We start from the raw sequence: 23,382 nt of genomic DNA on the forward strand, positions 1-23,382 counted from the left end.
TCTGTCATTTAGGCCCTGAAATAGCTCTGTGGATGCCTAGAGGCTCTCGAAGTGATCTTGAACCACTTGAACACCCTCTTCAGGTTCTGCACCTCTTACTTTTCCCAGAATCTCACCAAGCCTCCGGTGAAAACAGTTCCATTTGGGGACCTTGTCCTTCCAGCCAGAGGGGCTCAGTCATTGCCCAGCACCCGACTAGATTAGGACCAACCCCGGTCATCTCCCACCATAGTCATTACCCCTAATCCTGACCAATCTCCTTACTCATTCCCCTGGTTATAAAACAAATGTCACACATTACTAGGTGTAAAATTCTCCAAGTGAGGGTGGGACCGAGAATGGTGGGGTAGGGCCAGAATGTGCCAGGGTCGTGTCTGGGCCCTGTTGCCACTAGCCAGGATGCTCAGTGATGTGTGAGATAGTTCTGTTCTTAGTAACACCCATTGAAAACTTGGAGCATGTCCCTGGGCAGAGCCTGTGGGAGTGCCCAAGGATAACCTTGTAAGGAGCCACTAGCCTTGGTGGAATAAATTGCTCTTGCCAGATAGAGAGATAGTGCTAATTTAGCAAGCCCTGACTGCCAGACGTGTGTGTCATTGGAATGAAGGTCTGGGTGCTTAGAAAGAAACAGGTACTTAAGAACACCTTCGCTGTCCTCTTTGCTTTGCATCCCAAGTCTGAGTTCTTTCTTGTGATCCACCATCTCCTGGAAGCACCCTGAGTACAAGACCACTTTGTTGTTCCTTGTTAATACCATCAACTTAACCTTTATTTTTTTCCAGTGCTAATGGGCTGAGAGAACTGAAAAAAAAATCTGGGTCCTGGAGAGTGCTCTGTTTATTTGATTTGGAGAGAGAGGAGTTTTTATTTACGCTGGTGGCAGAGTTTGAGGGATGGAGGGTGGGGCGATGGGCGAGTGACTTTCTCTCTGCTCCTGATTCCTGAGTTCCATTGGCTAGAATTTAGTGACTGGGGTGTTGCAAGCAGGAAACAAAAATAAATGCTTTTTGCCTCTGATCAGAAGGCTTGATGCCCTGTCGGTGATCAAGGAGGGCTAAAACCTAAACGGTTTTTAAGCTAAAGGACTCCACTCATTCGAAGAAATATTTTCACCTCTACCTGTTCTCTGTGTCTCCTTCTTCCTTGCTGACACACATGCTTGTGGCACCCCCCCCATTCCCTTCCTAGACTCACGCTAGTCCCTTGGGGCTGTGATGGAGAACACAGACCATCTCCGCCGGGCAGCCATCCCACTCCCCACAGACAGCTGTTTGGTTCTTGGTGCTTTTATCTTATCCAGTTGCCTCACTCAGCCACTTCCTTGGCCCACGTATGCCCCCTCTTCTCGAAATTCCTCCTGCTGTTATGTTCAGCTATGGTAACCCCCTAATCAGTCTCTCCATTGTCTTTCATATCCCTGCCAGAGATTTCCAAAGCTCACGCCTGATCTTGTCTGTTTCTTTCTTCACTGGCTTCCAATTCTTTAAGGGGAAAAAGACCCCCAAAAAACAAATGGGAGTTTAAGGATCCTTCATGATTTCACCTCCCCATAAATGGTCATTTTGAAACTGTCTTTGGAAGTGAGTTTGCTTCTTTTCTTTTGTGTACCTGTTGCTGTTACCTAGGATGCCCTTAACATCCCTTCCTGCTTGTGGAAATCCTTTACCACCTCGTTACGGCCCCTTTTGTGAGAAATCCTCCTGCATCCTTGCAGTCTGCATTAACCTCTCACTCTGACCCCACAGAACATGGTGGTGGCGGGGGGGGGAGGGGGCGGGGTGTGTGTCTGTCTGCTCTGTCCCCAGCATTCAGCATAGGTGCTCAGTTATTTTTTGTGGAAAGGATGCCTCTTTTTCCTTCCTTCCCCCCTCCCCTCCCCTCCCTTCCCCTCTCCCCTCCTCTCCCCTCTTCTCTCTCTTTCTTAAAGAGTTAACCATCTCACATCTTGGACCTTCTGGCATCCCATTTTCAAATATTCTATTCGTTTGTCTGTTTGTGACACAGGTTTTGCTTCCGGGTTGCTGGTTTTGAAAATGCTGTCCCGATGGAGTTAGCTGTACACATGTCCATCTTGGCAACTGGATCAACTTTTGGGGGCAGGGCCTTCGTTCTTGTTTATTTTCATAACCCCCAATGCACCTAGCGTGATGCCTGGTCATTGAAGAGGGTGGGAGGAGAAATCTCCAGAAACCTCTTTGTGTGCCTGTGGGAGGTCTGATGTTTTTCTTTAGTTTGTGATTTTCTCTCCTTTTTTGTTGTTGTTTATTGAGCTAGGATTTATATGCAGTATACTTCACCCTTTTTAGGTGTACGCTTTGATGGTTTTTAACAAATTTATGTGGTTGCGTCGCTGCCACCATAATCAAGATAGAGACTATTTCCACCTCCCCCCTTGTCTCATACGTCTCCCCCTGCCTCCAGTCCCCTGCAATCACAGATCTGATTTCCATCCATCCAGTTTTGCCTTTTCCAGAATGTCATGTAAATGGACTCAGACAGTATGTAGCTTTTCGAGCCTGGCTCCTTCCACTTAGAAGAATGCTTCATATTTTGGAAATCTGATGACCTGGGCCCTAACCCACACTTGATCTGTGACCACGTTTCTAATAGGCTGGCACGGGGCATGGCTTGGGGACGTGACGGGGTCTGTGTGAGTTCAAGGCAAAGCTTCTGCTTTACCTTTACAGCCTTTCTAGTGCTTCATTCCACCCAGGGTCCCCGCTGCTTTGTGAAACCCACGGGCCCTCCCCCACCCCTCCCCCTCAATGGCACCTGGTGTAAGACCACCTTGTCCCTTGGGTCCCCCTAGCTGTTGGGGGCCACTGTGGAGGAGGGAAACTGGGTGGACGGGCTGGGGTGACCACAAAATTCCTCCCTTGGGGAGGGGGCGGGGCTGGGGTGATGGGGTCAGGCCTCTCCTGGCTAAAACAACAGAAGTGGTTCCAGCTGCCAAACAGCTGGAGGGGGATGTCTGCTTTCCCTCAGCAGCGTGAAAAGCCCTTTAATCGGGTGTGCTGTTGTCAGGCCCCGCCGTGGAGGTGTGGGGAAGAAGAGCAGACGCCGCGAGGCTGCAGACCTCCCCTTCCCTTTGACCTCCCTTATCTCCCCTCCTCCATCTCCGGGAGCCCCACTCTGAGGCCGGCCCCAGTCGGGGCCCTCCTTTGCACCTGTGTAAATGCGGTGGCTGTGGGGTCAGGGAAGGGTGAGAGCCAGCTGGCAGAAATGAGGATGTGGATTTTCAGGGCAGATGATGGATTAGATGGTTGGTGGGTGAGTGATGTTTTCATGTGAAACGGCTCCTCGTTCCCAAAGACACGGGCCCAGGAGAAAAAGCCCAAAGTCCAGCTCTGCAGATGGTGAAGCCAATGACAGGAGGCGGACAGTGCTTGGTTGGAGAGTGAGCAGCCGAGCTGCAGCTAGACGTCTGGAATGTGGTTCTCGACTTTTTGTTCCAGGCACTGGCTCCAAGAGTGGCTTTTTTTCCCCTTTCAATAGCAGAGTTACCTCCCAGAAATGCTATTTAGTGCCTGAGTTCTAAAAACTCGAGCTGGACTTGGGCTTACAAACATAACGGGAAAAAACAAAATCCCTCCCTTAGGAAAGCTCCCTCTGCTGCAGAGCCCTTCTTCTCTCCTGTCCACCACAGGGGCCGCCACCAAGACCCCAGGCACTGATGCCAGAGCTAACAGCAGACACCCCCATTCCCACCCCAGCCTCTGGGACTCAGTGCTTGCCATCCTGCCTCGAAGGAGGCAATGCGGTGTAGTAGAAAGAATCTGGGTCATTGAGTCAGACTTATAGGTGTGTTCTACCACTTACTAGCTTAACCTGGCCGAGCCTCAGTTTCCTCTGCAGTAACATCAGTGGATATCTGCACACCCACTTTGGGCGAGGCCCCTGCTGGGCACGACCCAGCAGATTGTGGTTCCTGCCTGCAAGGAGCTTTCAGCTTAGTAGGGAGGAGGGGTGAGAAACATATAATTAAATCGCTGGTCATTTAATGACAACTGTGATACAGGCCACCGTGGAAAGTAGAGGGTGTGTGGGGGCTTATCACAGGGTCCTGACCCACCAGAAAAGTCAGATGCTCCAAGGAAGCAGCGTTTGCACTGAGTCTGGAGGGATGAATAGGCGTTTATGAGGTGAAAGCACAGTCCAGGGAAAAGGGCCACACGTGCCAAGTCCTGAGGCAGGAAGGAACAGTGCAAGGGGGTCAAGGCGTTCTGCCCAGCTGGGGGGACTGGCACTGGGGGCCTTGTCTGTGTCTGTTACGTACTCAGCAGGCACACGGGTAGGGCTCCTTCTCCTTTTCTTCCTTCCAAATAGACATGAGCAGATTGGGCTAGGACACTCACCATTATTTACAACATTGATTCAATGGAAAAATAAAGTCAGGGTGTCAAAAATATGATGTATAAATGAAAATGGCTATTGTTCTTAATCAAGTACATGCATGTGGTGGCTGGAGAAAAACGAGTTCTAATCACATTGGCTGTTAAAGTGTCAGAGTTTCCTGCCTTAACATACTCATTTCAAGCTTAGCAACCTTGGGCATCTCAGATTACTGCCTGACTTATGGATGACATGATTTATCTGCAGGGTGGTGGAAAGCCTTCCAAGGCTTTGTGAGGAGGCTTCTCAGGCTAAGACCAGTTTCACTGGGAATGAATTCTGTGGACACTTACTGATGATATCTTATGATGATACTGTGGGTATATGGGTACTGTCTCAGCCACTCAGCTACATTCTCTTCAATGACTCAGGGATTTTTTTTCCCCTTTTCTTTAATTCAAGGGGAAAATCCTATGGTTAATATATGGCTTTCTTTATCTGATAGATGTTTCTTAAAAGGAAAAAAAAAAGGAACAAACAGCTTCCATCTCTATGCATTTGAGAGCATTAAGCTTTTGGTGGTGGTTGGACAAAGAATATCTCTTTTTATAGTAAATGATAGAAAAAGAAGCTTCTTATCCAGGGTATCTTTTAGGTAAGGGTTGATATTTACCCATTCGTTCTTCAAACATGTATTGAACAACTGCACTGAATCAGGCACTGGGTTAGGCCCTGTGTACATAAAAAGGAATGACAGTCTTTTCTAGCCATGTGCATACGTAAATAATGAAGTACATGGAGGGGTTTGATAGACATATGAACACAATGCAGCAGGAGCTCCAAGAAAGTTAATGGTAGTGTTTAAAACATGAGGGAAACTCGATGATGGGTGATGACTTAGATGGCTGGGATAGGGAAGGTGGGAAGGAATAGCGAGAGGGAGGGGATATAGGGATATATGTGTAGATGCAGCTGATTCATTTAGTTGTACAGCAAAAACTGGCACAACAGTGTAAAGCAATTATATTCCAATAAAGGGCTTAAAAAAAATGAGGGACTTCCTAGGTGGCTCAGTGGTTAGGAATCTGCCTGCCAATGCAGGTGACATGGGTTTGATCCCTGCTCCAGGAAGATCCCACATGCTGCGGAGCACCTAAGCCTGTGCGCCACACTATTGAGCCTGTGCTCTAGAGTGCGTGAGCCACAACTATTGAACCCATGTGCACAACTACTGAAGCCCACATGCCTAGAGCCCGTGCCACAACAAGAGAAGCCACCGCAATGAAGAGCCCGCGCACCGCAATGAAGAGTAGCCCCTGCTCAGTGCAACTAGAGAAAGCCCGTGTTCAGCAACAAAGACCCCACGCAGCCAATAAATAAATTTATAAAAAAAACATGAAAGCATTTGCTTCTTAGGATAATGATTTCAGCGGCAGTGAGGAATTGGAAATTGAATGGGGAGAAAGTTTGGTGGCAAAAAGTCAATAATCTATACAAGAAATTTGGGATTGAAAGAAGTCATCATGGATAAAGGAAAAAAGCCTGCTGAAGAGAGAAGTCCAGCCAGGCTAGGGAGTGCCATTTCAGCCACTCCAACTAGGCACCAGTGTGTGAAGTCACAGTTTATGTTCCAGCCCCAGCCAAGCTCCCGGCTGAATGCAGCCTGTGTGTTATCTCCGATGAAACCACGTGGAGCAGAAGAACCTCCCAGCAGAGCTCAGCCAACCCATAGAATTGAGAGAAATAAGGAACAGTTTCAAGCCACTAAGTCAGGGGGTGGTTTGTTTTGCAGCAATCAGTGAGTGAAACAAAGAAGTTAACAGTGAGTAGCTGAAACCGTGTTACAAATGAATTTATTTTAAAAACCTCAGATTGTTTGAGTTTGGCCTGTGGTTTTTGAGTCTGATATCATAAAGAGAATGCCACTTGTTCCTCCAAGTTGTGGACCTCACACTTCCAAACCATCACCCTGGTTGTACAGTATGGTTCCTGCCCCCTCTTCTATACCTGGAAAAAATACAGAAATAGGCATGTTACCAGCAAAATGCTGTTTTAGAATTTTACATGCTGGTGAAATCAGCATGGTACAGGTAGAAGATAGGACTGTGAAACCAACTCCCTATTATAAAGAGTCAAACATCTCCTCCTTGAGGGAACTGTAGGCTGCCTCTGTTGTTCCCTCTATTGTCATGGAAACTTGGCAGTCTGTCCACACCTAAGACCGCTTGTGGTACTGGAGTTGTCTCCCTGAGCACAAGCTGTGGCAGGGCTTACAATCTACTTTGCTGGAGGGCAAGGATCAGCGTGTGTGCATTTCAGACAGAAGGGACTGTTGGTCTAACATCGATTTCATTTCCCCACATCTCTTCTCTGGTGAACACAGCCCCCATCGGTAGCTTACTTTTCCAATAGGAAGGATGACTTGTTTATATGTATTTCAAGTGCTTGTCCTACTTTACAAATGTGAGCAGAACACAAAATGCTGTGTGTTTGCTTTGGAATCGCTCACTCCCCAAGGAGAGAGGGAGGGAGTAGGAGCTGTTTGCAAACGCACAATTGTCCCGGCCCCTTTTGTTTGGTTTCCATATTACACAATCATACTTAACGTAATTATTTTGTTTTTGTTGTCTTTTGGTGAGGAAGAAGGAAGGGAATGGATGTGAGGTTTTTTATGAAAATACTATTTCCTCCCCCGAGGGAAATGGTTCAGTGTTTGCCTCGTCGGGAAGACAGCCTGCCTCTGCCCAACACCAAAAATTTCCACCAATTCTGGTTGCTCTTGAGCCCACAACAGACTTCTGTGGCTCGGGGGTTTCAGTCCCAGCAGGGTGACTCAGACTCTTCGAGTTTTGTCTGTGTGCCGGAGAACGGACCCAGCCACGGGCGGTACTGGGGACTTCCAGCCTGTCCCTCCTGTCTCCTGCAGAAGAGAGGAAAAATCTGCCTTCGTGACTTCAGGTGGACTGTGTTGAACTCCTGGGATGTTCTGCTGTTGAAACCCATAATAATGAATTCATGATTTCACGTCCAGTTTCCAAATGCAGAAATTATCTCAGGATCTGCTTTTCGGTCCAGTCCGTCATAGCTTGGCTCAACTAGGAGAAACTCCAGTGAGGGGAGCCATACCCCCTGCCCCCCAACCCCCTGCCCCCCCACCCCCTGCAATAGCTGTGCTCTTGAATGTGGCAGCCACGAGCCACCTATGGTTATGTGAAGTTAACTAAAATTAAATGCAACTAAAGATTTAGTTCCTCAGTTGCGTCAGCTACGAGTTAGTGCTTCATGGCCACACGTGGCTTGTGGCTTCCGTATTGGACGGCACAGATATAGAATGTGTCCATAATTGCAGAAAGTTCTGTTGGACTCTGTGGCTTTATAGCATTGCAGAGTCCCAAGGATGAGATCTTCTCTTGGTCCTATGGTATCCTGTTCCCTTGCTGCATGGTCAATGCCAAGTTGCTTGTTCGTGCCACCCTAGAGTGCAAGCTCACTGAGGGCAGGACTGTGCTGGTTGTGTTCTGCTCCCATGCCTTGTGGTGCGGGGGTATCATAGTGCTCGCTTGTTAAGTATAAAAGTAGATCAGTGGATGGCTGAACAAGCAGTGTTTGTGGACCCAAGTAATGTCCTAGGGTCCCTGGAGGCTTTGGTTGTCCTATTAGGGCATAGTCATTCTCTTATTCCACAATATGAAAGCAACCTAAGTGTCCATCAATGAATTAATGGGCAAAGAAGATGTGGTATATATATATATATATATATATATATATATATATATATATATACACACACAACGGAATTACTACTCAGCCATAAAAAAGAAAGAATGAAATGTTGCCACTTGCAACCACATGGATAGACTTGGAGGATGTTATGCTTAGTGAAATGTGAGGCAGAGAAAGACAAACACTTTCTCAGAGAAAGACATATGACATCATTTACATATGGAATCTAAAAAATACAACAAACTAGTGAACATAAAAGAAACAGACTCATAGATATAGAGAACAAACTAGTGATTACCAGTGGGGAAAGAAAAGGGGAGAGGGGTTAAAGGATTAAGAGGTAAAAACAGCTATGTATAAAATAAATAAGCTATAAGGATATGCTGTACAGCACAGGAACTATAGACAGTATTTTGTAATAACTATAAAAGGAGTATAATCTTTTTTTTTTTTTTTTTGGCACACGGGCTTAGTTGCTCCGCGACGTGTGGGATCTTCCTGGAGCTGGGATCAAACCCGTGACCTCTGCATTGGCAGGCGGATTCTTAACCACTGCGCCACCTAGGAAGCCCCAAGGAGTATAATCTTTAAAAATTGTGAATCCCTATATTGTACAGCAGAAACTTATTCAAAATTGTAAATCAACTATACCTCAATAAAAAACAAACTCCATTTTATAGAACTCATTGTCTTCTGGGGAGAAACAGTCACAGACACCCAGGGTTCCTAAAACAGATGAAGTGAGACACCACAGTTGATTAGAGATGGTCTTTAGCAGTGGTCCTGGGATGTTTCGGGACTTTTTCACTTGCCCGTGGGGGCCTGTCATATCTCGATGGACCCTTCTGGGAGCTCTTCTCAAGCTGGGAAGGATCTCTGTGTGTGGGGGCAGGTGGGGCGTCTTCTGAAGCTGCCTTTAACCTGTCTGTCTCCAGGCAGTGTTCCCCTAGTTGTGAAGCTGGTCTCTGGCACAGCTGCCGTGGCATCTCTGTTGGCCCAGAGCAGACCATTTCCAAACCAAATTTATGGCCTTTTGTTCAACACCCTGGGGATGCCTGCAGCTCCCCTCTCCCGTGAGCTGCGAAGGAGACAACAGGGCAGCCTCTTTGAGTTTGGAAAGAAACTGTGTCTTCCTCAGTTCCTCTTTTTAGAAGGTGAACAGAGCTGTATGAGGAGCTTCTCACAGTAGGTTTAAGTGCCTGGAGGGCAGGGCTGTCTTATCTGGATCTTCAACAGTTGGTGTCTCACCCCCAGTAGGCTCTTGGTAAACAGTTTTCTAAAAATTAATTAATTAATTAATTAATTAATTAATGTATTGGCTGTGTTGGGTGTTCGTTACTGTGTGCAGGCTTTCTCTAGTTGCGGCGAGTGGGGGCTACTTTTGGTTGGGGTGCGTGGACTTCTCATTGCAGTGGCTTCTCTTGTTGAGGAGCACAGGCTCTAGGCTTCAGTAGTTGCAGCATGTGGGTTCAGTAGTTGTGGTTCAAGGGCTCTAGAGCACAGGCTCAGTAGTTGTGGCACATGGGCTTAGTGCTCCGTGGCATGTGGGATTTTCCCGGACCAGGGATCGAACTCATGCCCCCTGCGCTGGCAGGCAGATTCTTAACCGCTACACCACCAGGGAAGTCCAGTAAACAGTTTTTGACTTAGGAATCCAGTTGTTTGTTTGTTTGTTTTTCCATTATAGTTTATTGCAAGTTATTGAATATAGTTCCCTGTGCTGTACAGTAGGACTTTGTTGTTTTTCTACTTTGTATATAGTAGTTTGTATCTGTGAATCCCAAACTGAATCCAGTTTTGTGGTAGGGTCAGAGTTTCTGTTTGCAGTGTTACTCTGTAATAATGAAGGCAGTGTGGTGTAGTGGTTAGAAGCGTGGCTCTGGAGCCAGGCCCTGGGTGTCAAGTTCAGCAATGACATGCACTTAACATATCCTGCCTCATAGGGCTATTGTGAAGGTTAAATTAGTTGATGTATCGTAAATGATGTATAATTATCAGCTCTTATTATTATCACTCTTCAGACTTAAGGTCTGGCTACCAAATCCCTCTGTGACCATGGATGAGTTCCTTGATTTTCGCAGGTGTTAGAAGATACGGGTATGTCTGTCCTCGTGTGACTGTGAGAAGAAAGGGTATGCTGTTCCCTGGCTCCTGCTGATTGACATGGCAGAATAACTAACAAATAGGTCTTAAAAGCAGGGTTTTACTTCATGTAACTAGCCCTGACTTCCATGGACCAGGAGAGAGTGGTGTGACAGCAGTGTCTTCATCTGCTCTTGGACAGCTTGGAGGCCACCGGTTGGCCTGCAAGCCAGGGTATGAGAACACTGATCCCACCCTCTGGCTGGCGCCTGCTTCTCACCAGGCAGAATTACAGAGCCAGGTCTGGCTGCATTTCCAGGCTGCAGGCAGATTAGGAATGAATCTTAGGGAGGAAGAGAGAATTCAAGGCCAGCTTTGCTGCTTACAGCTACCTGGGTCCTGTGCCCATCCAGGTGCCCACAGCCAGGGCTTCCAAGCCTGCATGATTCAGCTGGACCTTTGGGTCTCAAGTTTTCCCTGGTGCCCACTTGGTTGGAGGCTGTGAGGGTTGTAGTGGCAGAGGGGCCTGGGATGGGGTTGGAGGGAAGAGACTCACCTCTCAGCCTCAGAGATAACTTATGTTCTGAAGTGGAGCTAGGGCAAGAGGCTGTGGCCCACCTCTGCCCACCATGTAATGTGGGAGGGAGGGGGAAGCTCAGAGAGGGGGGTGGGGTGTGGGGTAGGGGAGTGGCCCAGTGATCCCCTGGGGGTGGCAGGAGCCTGGGAGACCAAGCCTGGCATGTCACACCAGCTGGTTTGGGGGTGATGCCATGCAGGAAAGGCCACTACAGGGATGCATTCGTTCCACAAATAATCAGGTGCCCCAGCACTGTGCTGGATGCTGGAGATGTATTCGCAGGCGGAAGAGACAGTCTCCTTGTTTTCCTGGAGCTCAGAGTGGAGGATCCCATTGCTAATCAAATCACACAAATCAATTCTTCATCAAACTGTGTTAAGAGCCCTGAAGGAAAAGTGCAGCAGTATGAGAGGTTATTAGACGGGGACCCTTCTTCACCGGTGGGAATCAGGGAAGGCCTTCCAGATGAGCCCAAATCTGAGTAAGGGTGGAAGGAAAGGAAGAAGGAACAGTGTGTTCAGAGGCCTGGGGGTAGGAGCAAATGTAGCTCATTCGGGAACTGGAAAGTAGGCCAGTGGGCTGCACCAGCAGTGGGGGAGGCAGGGACAGAGCAGGAGGAGCTGAAGCTAGAGAGGGGGCCCCGGGGTCAGATCTGTCACACCAGGGGACCATCTGAACGTCCTCAGGGCAGAGGGGCCCCACTCAAGGGTTTTGAGCAGGGGCAGCCTGAGGGGAGCTGATCCTGTGCAGGGGTGAGGTGTGGCTGACACTGCCCCCTCCGCTCTCTCATCAGCTCCTCCCTCCTCTGTGTGGCAGCCTGTGGCTACTGGTTTTCACCTGGGAACACCCGCCTCTATCCTGAGACACTCTCAGGACATTTCCCTTTGCGCTTCGGGTAGGACTCAGGCTGAATGTGTGAGTGTGGCAGCCCAGGCGATATGAAGAGAGGCTACAGTTGCACTGTCCCTCCTGATAAGCCTGTGTGTGGGGGGTGGTCTCAGCCCCCAGCTGCTGCCTCCTGTGCTGAGCACCCAGGCACGGGGTCAGGAGAGCGGGAGGCACTGGTTTTACAGCTGGGAGGCAGTCTGTGTGTTGATGGACAGGCTTGGACTCTTAGGATTTGGCCAGTATGGGGTGTGTGTTTCCAGGGCTCCCTTGAAGGGAGTGGTACTGCCTCTGGACCTCCCTTGGATGTTCTGGAAAGGGGTCAACAAGTTCTCATCTGTTTGTTTCACATGAAGGACATACAGTCAGAAACAGGGCTGTAGTCACACCTTCTCTAAACCTCCGTGAGCTTGGTGTGATTATTCAGTCAATTCTAACATCACTGACGGCCAGAGGTGCACTCATGACCTTGCCATCTGTTATGGTGGAATATTCATTCTCTCAGCTCACCCGGCTGAAGAGGCTTCAGCGTGTCCTGAGCTCTGCTATAGAGGGGTGAATAAGAGTGGATCCCGCTCTCAAGGCCCATGCGGTCTAATCATGGCTTATTCAACCGAAGTTCATGGATCGTATTGTCCAATTATTGTTTTCCAACTGTATTCTACAGTTGTTCGCAGGGGTTCACTGGGAAAGCGGTTCATGGTCAAATAAGTTTGGGAGATACATCATCATATATGCTCTTGATCTGGTTATCTATTGCTATGTAACAAACTAGTCAAACCTTAATGGCTTGCTGTACACCTGAAACATTGTAAATCAACTCTACTTCAATAAAAAAAATTTTATTTTAACTTAATGGCTTAAAACAACAACTTATCCTTATCTCTCATGGTTCTGGTGAGTCGACTGGGCTCAGCGGGGCGGGTCTTGCTCAAGCAGTTACTCCTTTTCATCTCTGTTGGTTGCAGTCAGATGATTGCTGAGGTTAGACTCCTCGGAAGCCTTCTTCACTCATACTGCCTCTGTGCCCATGTTGGGAGTTTCTCTCTCCAGTTTGGTTCGTCACATGCTAGCTTGGGCTTCCTCCTAGCTGCCTCTCAGTGTTGGGCTTCTTACATGGTGGCTGGTTTCCCCCAGAGTGAGTGTTGCAAAAGGCCTGGGAGGAAGCTGCCAGGCTTCATGTGACCTCGCTCAGAAGCCCCGAGATATCACTGCCACAACCTTGTATTACTGAGGCTGGTCCAGATTCAAGGGAAGGGAGGTAGACTCCACAGCTCAACGGGAAGAGTAGCAAATACTTTGCAGCTATCTATCTTTAATCTGCTATACCTCTTGGAGATTCATAATGCATAAGAATGTACCAAAGGTGTCTGGGAAGTCCTGCAGTAAAGAAAATTCTTTAACTCAGCATTTCACAGTCTGATGATGATGATATATTAAATCAGGAAATTGCTTTCTCATAGAAATTTACTTAGCTTGTATTCTGCCAGAGAGTGGTGGGCAAAAATGAAAGGGTGATAGATTTAGGGGCTCAGTCCTACTTTCTAATCAATAAAACTTTCCAAAGATGGAAAGTAGGTATTGCTAGTGAGTTCCTGGTTTGGGGAGGTACCCAAATAGGGCCAAGTGCAGAGACCGTCTGCATGGACCAGGAGACTGAATGTCCCAGTGGTAAAAGCTTTGATTTGACCTCTGACCAATCTAAGTTCAAATTGACCACTTAGACTGTGTAAAACTGGGCAAGTTACCTCTCTGTAGACTATAGTTTCCTTATCGACAAAATAGATAGTTCCTATTTCATAGAGTTGTTGTGAAGATGAATGAGATCCTGCATGTGGCTCACAGAGCACAGGATGCCTTCCTTGGTTAGACTTTGTGGCTGCTTAGTTTCCTATCACTTCTAGGGTTTCATAACTTTGAGTTTATTCTGGACTTGCTTCTCAAGGGCAAAGTAGTATTATAAGCTGGGGACTCATCCTTACTTTTCTTGAAGAAGTAACCTCTGTACCCTTTCACTTTTTTGCAACCTAGTTTCTCATAAGTGACCGTGACCCTCAGTGCAACCTCCACTGCTCCAGGACTCAGCCCAAACCTATCTGCGCCTCCGACGGCAGGTCCTACGAGTCCATGTGTGACTACCAGCGAGCCAAGTGCCGAGACCCAAACCTGGGTGTGGTGCATCGAGGTAGATGCAAAGGTGAGTGTGCACATGCCCAGCCGAGGAGACACCTGAGCACCACGCTCTCTGCGTGGGGCACTCCTCGTAGGGGCAGCTCAGAATGAGTCTGTTCGTTTCGTTTGCCAGCCTGTCCCCTCACCCTTTCCACCAGGGGTTGTGGGAAGGAGGACTGGCCCAGTGAAGGATGAGTACTTTTCTGGCTTTCAAACACTGCCACCAAGGCTTAGAGAGATGTGCTGCTAGTTGGCTAGTGCTTTTAATTTTTAGCATTCTTTTTTCGTAGAGATGCTTAAAATGGCAAGACATTATGGCTGGCTCCTGAATAGGGATTCCAGATTGCTGGCCAACAGATGTATTTTGTTTGGTCTGCTCACATGTTTAATAATATTAAAAACACTTGAGACAACATTTAAAAATTGGGAAATTCAACCTAAAAATCAGGATATTCGTACTTCTCATAAAAAATTGGAAGCTCTGGTGAGCTTGGAGGTCTACGTTGCCTCCCGCCAGGCAAACACGTGGCTGGAGCTGAGCAGCAGCTACCTCCTTTATCTTGTTTAATTTTTTTTTATGGCCGCACCATGCAGCACATGGGATTTAATTCCCCAACCAGGGATTGAACCCGGGCCCCCTGCATTGGGAGCGCAGAGTCTTAACCTCTGGACCACCAGGGAAGTCCCTACCTCCTTTAAAGAGGAGCCTGTTCTCCAGTTTGCCACAGTCCTCGGCACTCCCTATGGTGTCGCCAAGCTAAATGCCATTCTTCACACACCCAGCCCCTTGTCTAATTTATATCACTTTCCTACGCCCTGTAGGTATTTGAGTTTGTGACCCCTGGACTGGTTAGAGCTAGTATAGGAACTGTGGGAGGCTAAGCTGGCTGCTCTAGAGCCTGTGATTTCCCAGAGAAAGTGCTTGAAGTTCTTGAACTACAAAACATCTTTGAAACTCCTTGGGCTTGCATGTTTTTGAATAAGCCCAGTGAAAAATAATAGAAGTAGAACATTTTTTTTTTCCTAGGAGGGACTGGGGTTAGTTGGGAGAAAAAGAATACACAGCACCTGGTATAAATATGACCCTCCCCAACTTTTCTATGAATACCCATAAAGAGGAAGGTGAGGCCACGTGGCACTCACCAGCCCTTGCTCTCGTGTCCTTGGGACAGCCAGCTGGCTGTGTGCGGGCCCCCACGGCAGAATGCTCTTCTCTCAGCATTTCTAGAACCAGCCGCCGTTTGGTCCATGGCTCCTGTGTGGGATCCAAGTGAATCTGAAATGCACTCCTTCCTCTTTTAGACGCTGGCCAGAGCAAGTGTCGCCTGGAGCGAGCTCAGGCCCTCGAGCAGGCCAAGAAGCCCCAGGAGGCCGTGTTTGTGCCGGAGTGTGGCGAGGATGGTTCCTTTACCCAGGTAGGCCTTGGCCGCCTCTCTCCCTGGGCCGAGGCTGCGGGGAGGGGCCCGGGAGCAGGAGGGCCCTGAAGGCCTTGCTTTCTGGAAACAGCTGAGGGCTCTCTGACACCCTCCGTGCTGCCTTCTGGGGCCTGCGTCCTCCTCCTGGGCCCCCACACCACCCCTTGCCAGCTGGCAGCGGGTCCTGAAAGGCTGATGCAGGTACGAGCCAGGAAACTGGCATTGCCTGGTCCACATCCTCCCTGCTGGCCGTCTTCATTTTTCTCTCCTGTCAAGTGTAGGCTGATTATTTTTTCTTATCCTCGCCAGTTTCCACGGGCGACCCCCATGTTCCCTTCACTGTGTATTACCACCCCTTCTGTACACCCCTTCTTCCCGCCCCCAAGCCTCGAACAAAGCCGTGCCCCCTTTGCGTATAAAGTGTCTGTGGTTTTTGGAGTGTGTGTGTGCTTGTGGTGTGTGGTATCTGTGTGCATGTGTGTTTGTATGGTTTCTGTGTGTGGGGGGGGAGTTGTCTGTGTGTGGGGGTGTCTGTGTGTGTTGTGTGGTTTCTGTGTGCGTGAGGGTGTCTGTGTGTGTGGGGTGTGTGTGGTGTCTGTGCGCACGTGTGTACGCACGCGTGTGTGCAAGCACACAGATTCTAAAATGTCTTTTCAGGCCGTCCTGCCTCTGCTCCTGTGTGATCTGGTTGGAGCTTGTGTAAAAGTAGCGCTGGCTGTGTTAACGTTGGCACAGACAAACCCGGGCAGCGTGGGGCAGCGTGGGACGACGGGGTGGGGGGCGGGGGGCGGGAAAGCTGGAGGTGGGGACGCAGTCTAGGAGGCGGAGGCGGCTGGATGGAAGTGGGGAGGGTCCCTGGACAAGGGCGGGTCAGCACTTGACTGGCACGGACCTGGTGCCGAGACGCCCTCTGTGCAATGGGGTGGCATCTGGGGGTGCCTGCCACCTGAGGGCTGGAGGCAGAGGCCTCAGGAGTTTCCAAGCTTCCCAGCATTTCTGAATCCTGGAGGTAAAGGCTGTAGGCTGGCCTCTGGTCCTCTGGGTTTCAGGTTTCATATTGGGACTGGGCCCAGGGGGTTGCTGATTTCAGAGGCAGTTGTTGGTGGGAGTAGAAATGCACAGGGGTGGTGGGGTAGGGACTGGGCCTCCTATTTTTTAAAGGTTCCCCGCTGATTCAGATGTTCAGCCAGGATTGAGGGCCACTGGGTTAAACTGACCTTGGCTGCCCACCCTGTGAGAGGGGCTTTTACTCATTTTCTCACTTAAGTCTCACCACCCGCCTGCCAGGGAGGTGTTACTGTCATCATTTACAGAAGATGCAACCACAGCAGGAGGCAGAGTTGGGAGTCCAGCTCCGATCCCTCCAGCTCCAAAGCCCTCCAGAGCCCTCCATGCTCTGCTGTCCTCTGAACTGGCCGTTTTAAAGGAGGCTCCGAGTGCTCGCTTTGGCAGCACGAGTACTAAAATTGGACCGATACAGAGATTAGCATGGCCCCTGTGCAAGGATGACACACAAATTTGTGAAGTGTCCCATATATTATCTTAACTTTTGCCCCTTCTCAAAATTCTCCCAGAAATGTAACTCTTTAATATGTAGCTATCAAAATAAGTAAAATACACATATGGTGCAAAATTTTAGATGAAATGTATAAAAATATTAAAATTCGTATCTATATCAAACACAAATATGTAATAAAATTCCATTCTTAGAGTTTTAATCAAGTTCTCTCCTTTAACTTGGATATTATACCGTTTTGTTTCTTTTCTATAGTAATAAAAATACCTATTGAAAAGAAAAATAAAGGAGGCTCTGAGGTGTGGACTGGAGGAAGGCAGTCTAGTGCTGTGGTTAGCGCACCGCTCATGGCGCCAGACAGCCTGGGTGTGAATCCACCCACCCCTCAGGCACGTCACTGAACTTCTCTGGGTCACAATATCCTTATGTGAAAGGTGGAGATTATTATCTCCATTGTTATTTTGTGTGGTAATAATTATCATCATATGATACATGCTCTGTGTTACTATTATTATCGCTGTTATCGAGCATCGCTGTAGCTTACCGCATAGGGTTGTGATGACAATTAAACAAGTCAGCACGTGTAAAACCTTTGGGACACATACATGCTGTATAAATATCTGTCATCATTGTCACCATTCTCCCCATCTCTGCGCTGGTTCTACTACTCAAACCTTCCCAAGATGTTACAGGTGATGTCACCTAAGGAAAAGAAAACCTTTTGCTGAAACTTCCCCCATCAATTCTTTATTTATCACGTATTCTAGTGAAAAGAGTGCAGGTGATCTTTGTGCTGAGAATTCACATATGCGGGAGAAAATCAAACCTGTCGCAGCCGAGTCTGGGGCTAAGACGGGGGTAGAGGTAATAAGGAGGTGGGGGAATCCTTCCCCCCCCTCCTCTGGGCTTCTGTAGTCCTGAGTGTGTTGCTTATGAGAACGGTTGACCCCTGCTCTCCTGGTTCTGAAGCGTTTGCTGCCTCGTGACAGACAGCCTCTGGCCAGCTTTTGTTTCGGTGAGGCCAGGCTGGACCAGGTGGTGTTTGCCAGGGAGGGGAACTTCCAGATTAGTCCGGGCAGGATTGCTAAGTGAGGGGGCCCTTGAAGTTCAGCGAAGGTTGGATAGACAGTCAAGAGCCCTCTCATTTGTTTGACACACTAAACACTGCCATGTGTCTGCAGGCTCGAGGCTGGCTCTCCCCGGTGGGCAGCCAGGCAGCCAGACGGCCGGGCCGTCCCTGTTACAGTGATTGAAATGGATGTGCCTTTTCCCTTGATCAAAGAGACTGCAATCACTTCACAAAATGAGGCTGCCTCTTTGAGTGTGCTTCAATTGCATTGACGGGCTGCCAAAAGGCTAGGAGAAAAAAAATGCTTTTCTACCTCCCCCTAACTCCTCTATCACTTAGCTGGACATTTTTGTTTTTGTTTTTGTTTTTTTTTAAGACCCAAACTGAGAGACCAGATACGTTGTTTCAATATGGTTTAGAATATTTACATGCGTGTATCCTGGTGTTAATAACATATTTTAGTCCTGTGAATTATTATACAGTAACATGCTCTTGAAGTTTATGGAGGAAGTGAGAGGACCCTGACGGGACTGGGTTTGTCCAGCATGGGACACAGCTTGGGACCACATGACTGGGTTGGCTTTAATGGGGTTCATGTGGGATGCAATGGTCTCTGTTCTCTCATTTGTTTTCCCTTGACCCCTTCCCTCGCTACCCTCCACCCCAGCTCACGCAGCAAAGTGGTAAACATTAGAACAGTAGGTTTTTAAAAACCTTGATATCTAGTCCACATCTCAGACCCTTAAATCAAATTCTGGGGGAGGGAGCCAGACATTATTGAAATCAAGCTCCGCAGGTGATGCCAGTGTTTGGTCCAAGTTGTGAACAGCCCAGTGTTGTAAGGGCTTCATCCCTCTTGTTCTTGTTTGCATCATTGGAATGTGGAGTGAAGGCTTTTTGCTGACCTGTTGAGTGAGTTTGGGAGCTGCTGGTTTGGTCCTTTGCTGTGGTCCTATCTGTTTTCTCTTCTGGGTATCAGGAGTGTAACTCCTGACATCTCTTCTACCGAGTCCTCTGCCAAGCTGTTGTCTGCGGCCCAGTACGATGAACTGAGATCATGGCCGTGTTGGTGATTTCAGTAGGGAAGGGTATTGGGTCACCACCACCAGGATGTTGGCCGGAGCTTGTCAGGCTTGTGCGTCACTGAATAATAATGATGGCAACATTTTATGAAGTGCTGTTTGGTACCAGGCACTGAGTTTTACATCCATTAATCTTCACTAAAACCTTTTGAGGTAGTTGTTAATACCCTTATTTACACTGGAAAACTGAGTTTCAGAGAGGTTGAATAACAAGTTCAAGGTCACTAAGGATTTGTACCCAGGCCTGCCTAATTTCAAGGCCTGTGCTCTTAACATTTTTATGGTACAGAAGTGTCCTTGATGCATACGTAATTCATTTTCATCACCATTGTTATTCCAGAAGTCCCCTCTCTGATGCTGTTGACCAATCAATCAAGCAAACATTAAAAAAAAATCCTTTTGCTTATGGAAATTTTCAAATATACAAAGAAGTAGAAATAATAGTATAATGAACTCCATGTGCCCATTCACCCAACTTCAACGACGATTAACATGTAGCTGGTCCTGTTTCACCTTTACTCTATTTTCATCTCCCACCCCAAACTGGATTGCTTCAAAGAAGATCCCAGACACAGTATTTTTTCATCTCAGTTATTTTGGATCTCTGCTGTGTTCTGGGTTGTGAGCTGGTTGCTATGGGGGATTCAAGAAATGTCATGGCCTGTGCCTTCAAGGAGCTTACATGCAGAAAAGATATGAAAACATACGACGTAGTAGCTAGTACACAAGACCCTATGTGTACAACTGGGTGTATTTCAAATGCCCACTTACAAGTCAGTAATTTAGGATTCTGAGTGATTTTTGTTGTTGAGAAAATATATACAAATTAAAAATTTCTGAACATAAAAAACATAAGCAGGTCACACAATAATAACGAATATCCAGTGACTACAAATGATGTTATTTTCCTTACTAATTAAATACAAATAAAAATAATGATGTATCATTTTGCTTACCAAGTTGTTAAAACTTGGAGAAGAGATAGTAATATTCCAGCTTGGATGGAGGGCAAAGGCTACCCCCACATTGTACTTGAAAAAGTAACTCGGCACTGACATTTTATGAGAGAATTTTGCAATATGGGTCAAAAGTCCTTAATCGTATCCACATCTCAAGCCTGAAATTTCCCTTCTAGGAATATATTCTAAAGAAATAATTAAAAATATGTGCAAATGTTTAGCCACAAGGATTTCCATCTAAATTCTGCTGATAGTTGCAAAAATTTAGAAACAATCTAAATATCCAAGATAGAGTCATGCTCAAATTATGACATGGCCATACTGTGAAGCTAGTAGAACAATGGTTGTAGATGCTCATTTACACAGTGTGTGTGTGTGTATGAGACTTAATCAAATAATCAAAAGAGAAATATTTTCTTTTTTTTGTAAATAAAAAAGCCATATACACTTTGTAAAAAAAATTCTGACAATACAGAAGTACAAGGGTGAGTTAAAAATTATCTGCACTCTGGCTATAGAATATACAGAAGTTTTAATATAACCGGAGTGCAGATAATTTTTGACTCACCCTCTTACACAGGCAGAAAGGTAAAGTCAGTGATTTCATCTCTTTGAAGTAGCAACACTTAAGTCTATACCCACTAGTTTTTTTTTTCCTTTGTGTACTTACTATTATTGAGGACAAAAATAATAAAATGTCATATGTGGTTTTCTAATGCTTTCTTTTTTTTTTTTCTTCCCTTGAAACACATTCACTTTTTATTTTTTTTATTTTTTAATTTATTTTATTTATTTTTTTAATTTTATTTGTTTATTATTTTTGGGGGGGTACACCAAGTTCAATCATCTGTTTTTATACACATATCCCCATATTCCCTCCCTCCCTTGACTCCCCCCCCGCCTCGAGTCCCCCCCACCCTCCCTGTCCCAGTCCTCTAAGGCATCTTCCATCCTCAAGTTGAACTCCCTTTGTTATACAACAACTTCCCACTGGCTATCTACCTTACAGTTGGTAGTATATATATGTCTGTGCTACTCTCTCACTTCATCTCAGCTTCCCCTTCACCCCCCGCCCCCTCCCAAACCTCGAGTTCTCCAGTCCATTCTCTGCACCTGCATCCTTGTTCTTGTCACTGAGTTCATCAGTACCATTTTTATCTAATGCTTTCTTATACTAATTATATTGTGGACTTATTTCCAGGTTAATTAAATATAACTCTACCTCATTTTTTAAATGACTGCATTATATTCCATTGTATGAATGTACCATGAATTCTGGAAACTTGGGGATTAAATTTCTGGAAGTTGAATATTGGGTCAAAAGGACATGTACTTTTTAAGACATTTGATGATTACTCCCAAATTGCCTTCTAGTGTTGAGCAACGATGTGGTTGATTAGTGGTTGTTACCAAATACATTCCCAAGCCATTGTAATTTTTTTCTGTAGATGGATTGTGGTTCTAATAATCCAGTAGAATATAAAACACCATTCGTAACATTTCTGCTATGTGAAAAAAGTATTATGTTGCCCACTCTGAGCCCCGTGTTCCAGGAACAGTCTGTCTTGATATAGCTCTGTCAGGCATCCGCACTTTCCCCATTTTCCCTCACATTAATCACTGCTCCCCACACCAATGCACACATATATGTGCGTTTTTATTTCCCGAGGTAATTTTTTTTTTTTTTGGCCATAGGGCTCTGGGGAGCTGTAATTTCTTCTCGATGATGCTTTGTTCAGAAATTGGAAGTGCAAAGAGAAGCTCTGTGGCTTTTTTTAAAAATTAATTAATTAATTAATTTTATTGGCTGTGTTGTCTTTTTTTTCAGTGTGTGGTCTTTCTTTTAGTTGCGGTGAGTGGGGGCTACTCTTCGTTGTGGTGCACGGGCTCCTCATTGCTGTGGCTTCTCTTGTTGCGGATCATGGGCGCTAGGTGCGTGGGCTTCAGTAGTTGCAGCACATGGGCTCAATAGTTGTGGCTCACAGGCTCTAGAGCGCAGGCTCAATCTTTGTGGCGCACGGGCTTAGTCGCTCTGAGGCATGTGGGATCTTCCTGGAGCAGGGATCGAACCCGTGTCCCATGCATTGGCAGGCGGATTCTTAACCACTGCGCCACCTAGGAAGCCCGCTCTGTGGCTTTTTGGCAAAGATGGTGGGCTCCCTTTGTCAGCATTTCTATAGCTCTTACTGTTGCATTTTCTAAAACCTGGGGAACTGCAGTTTGTTTCCTGAGTGCTTGGGCCTGAGCTGGGAAGCAGGTCTTGAGGTTCCTTTTTAGCGTCCCCTCTCCCTGCCCCCACAGTACAGAACGGTGCGTCCTGAAATCACCCCTGTGGGCTGAGTTGTGTGACTAGCTTGCCCTGGAAGCACCTGGGTTTGCCATCTGGGTCTCCCTCTTCCATGTTCTCAGCAAGCGCTGAAGGCATGGATGTTTTGCATCAATAGTGAGCCTTTGTCGACCTCAGCTGATGAAACGCTGGCAGGCTTGGAGCACTGAGCATTGACTTAGGGGAAAGGATTTGTCCCACCTTTGATGAGTCCAAGGGCTACATCTTTTTGTCTTAATGCGGAACTATCTTACCTAGAGCAATCGTGGGGATCTCTCTTCAGACAGTGCAGAGGGCTCTCTAGGTAAAGTACTAAGAGCTTGGCTGCATCAGTAGCTGGAATGTTCTGAGCATCTCCAGGCATAACGAGTTCCTTTGGATGCCTCCAAATACAGCCAATTCTGTATGTTTCAGTGGACTGTGCCAACTTTTTTTTTTAAGCAGTCATGCTGTTAAATGTTTAAGTCCATTCTTTATGTACAGATGGCGTAATGGTCAGGAGACCCACTGTTGGGTCAGCTATTGCTTTTCTTTGCCCTTTTCTGTTAAAGGACAATTTGACCATCTACTGTGCCCAGGGCATCTTACTACTTGTTTTACATGTGTTTTCATTGAATTGCTTTTGTTCCAAACAACCAGATGTTGCATACGATGATTTACATGAAAATGCTCACAACATAGCACATACTTGCCGTTCAGCAAATGTTAGTTTTCTTTCTCTTTGGCCTCAGTTTGCTCAACCATGAAATGGGAAAGATAGTTGAGCTCTTCCCAGAGGTCGGCAAACAGTGGTCTGTGGGCTGGCCACCTGGTTTTGTTATTTAAAATAGTGACTCTATTAAGATAGAATTCACAGGCCATAAAATTTCTCCCTTTAAATATATGATTCAGTGGTTTTTAGTATATTTACAGAGTTGTGCAACCATCACCACTATCTAATGCCAGAATATTTTCATCACCTGAGAACAAATCCTTGTACCCACTGGGGGTCACGTGAAAGTAAATGTTTAATTTCATGAATGATGTCAGGGACAGGGCCTGATGCCTCCCTGTGCAGGAAGGACTTGTCTAGTTAAGTGACTCACCTAATCTCTCACACATGGTGGGAGCCACCACTATCATCTTTTCAGTGAGAGAACTGGCACCCCCTGGTCACCCACAGGTGCAGAGGAGGGCAAGATGAGGGTGGATGAAGCTCTAACACTGTATCCATTGTGTTCTGTGATGACTTGCCTCCCGCAACC

The 23,382-nt window shown here is 46.9% G+C and overlaps 1 protein-coding gene and 1 non-coding gene across 3 annotated transcripts in view; both read left to right on the forward strand.

Moving 5' to 3' along the window:
* SMOC1 (SPARC related modular calcium binding 1) overlaps positions 1 to 23,382 on the forward strand; it is a 138,062-nt gene that overhangs the window by 49,955 nt on the left and 64,725 nt on the right. For both annotated transcript variants that reach the window (XM_057732165.1, XM_057732164.1), the window contains exons 2-3: positions 13,631 to 13,796; positions 15,074 to 15,186. In XM_057732165.1, the coding sequence (XP_057588148.1) occupies positions 13,631 to 13,796; positions 15,074 to 15,186 (279 nt within the window). The remainder of the gene's footprint in view (positions 1 to 13,630; positions 13,797 to 15,073; positions 15,187 to 23,382) is intronic.
* On the forward strand, positions 16,623 to 16,726 carry LOC130852723 (U6 spliceosomal RNA). Its single transcript, XR_009053450.1, has one exon. It is a non-coding gene; the product is annotated as a U6 spliceosomal RNA (small nuclear RNA).

Source organism: Hippopotamus amphibius, chromosome 4, assembly GCF_030028045.1.
Source record: "Hippopotamus amphibius kiboko isolate mHipAmp2 chromosome 4, mHipAmp2.hap2, whole genome shotgun sequence".
NCBI classification, from domain to species: domain Eukaryota; kingdom Metazoa; phylum Chordata; class Mammalia; order Artiodactyla; family Hippopotamidae; genus Hippopotamus; species Hippopotamus amphibius.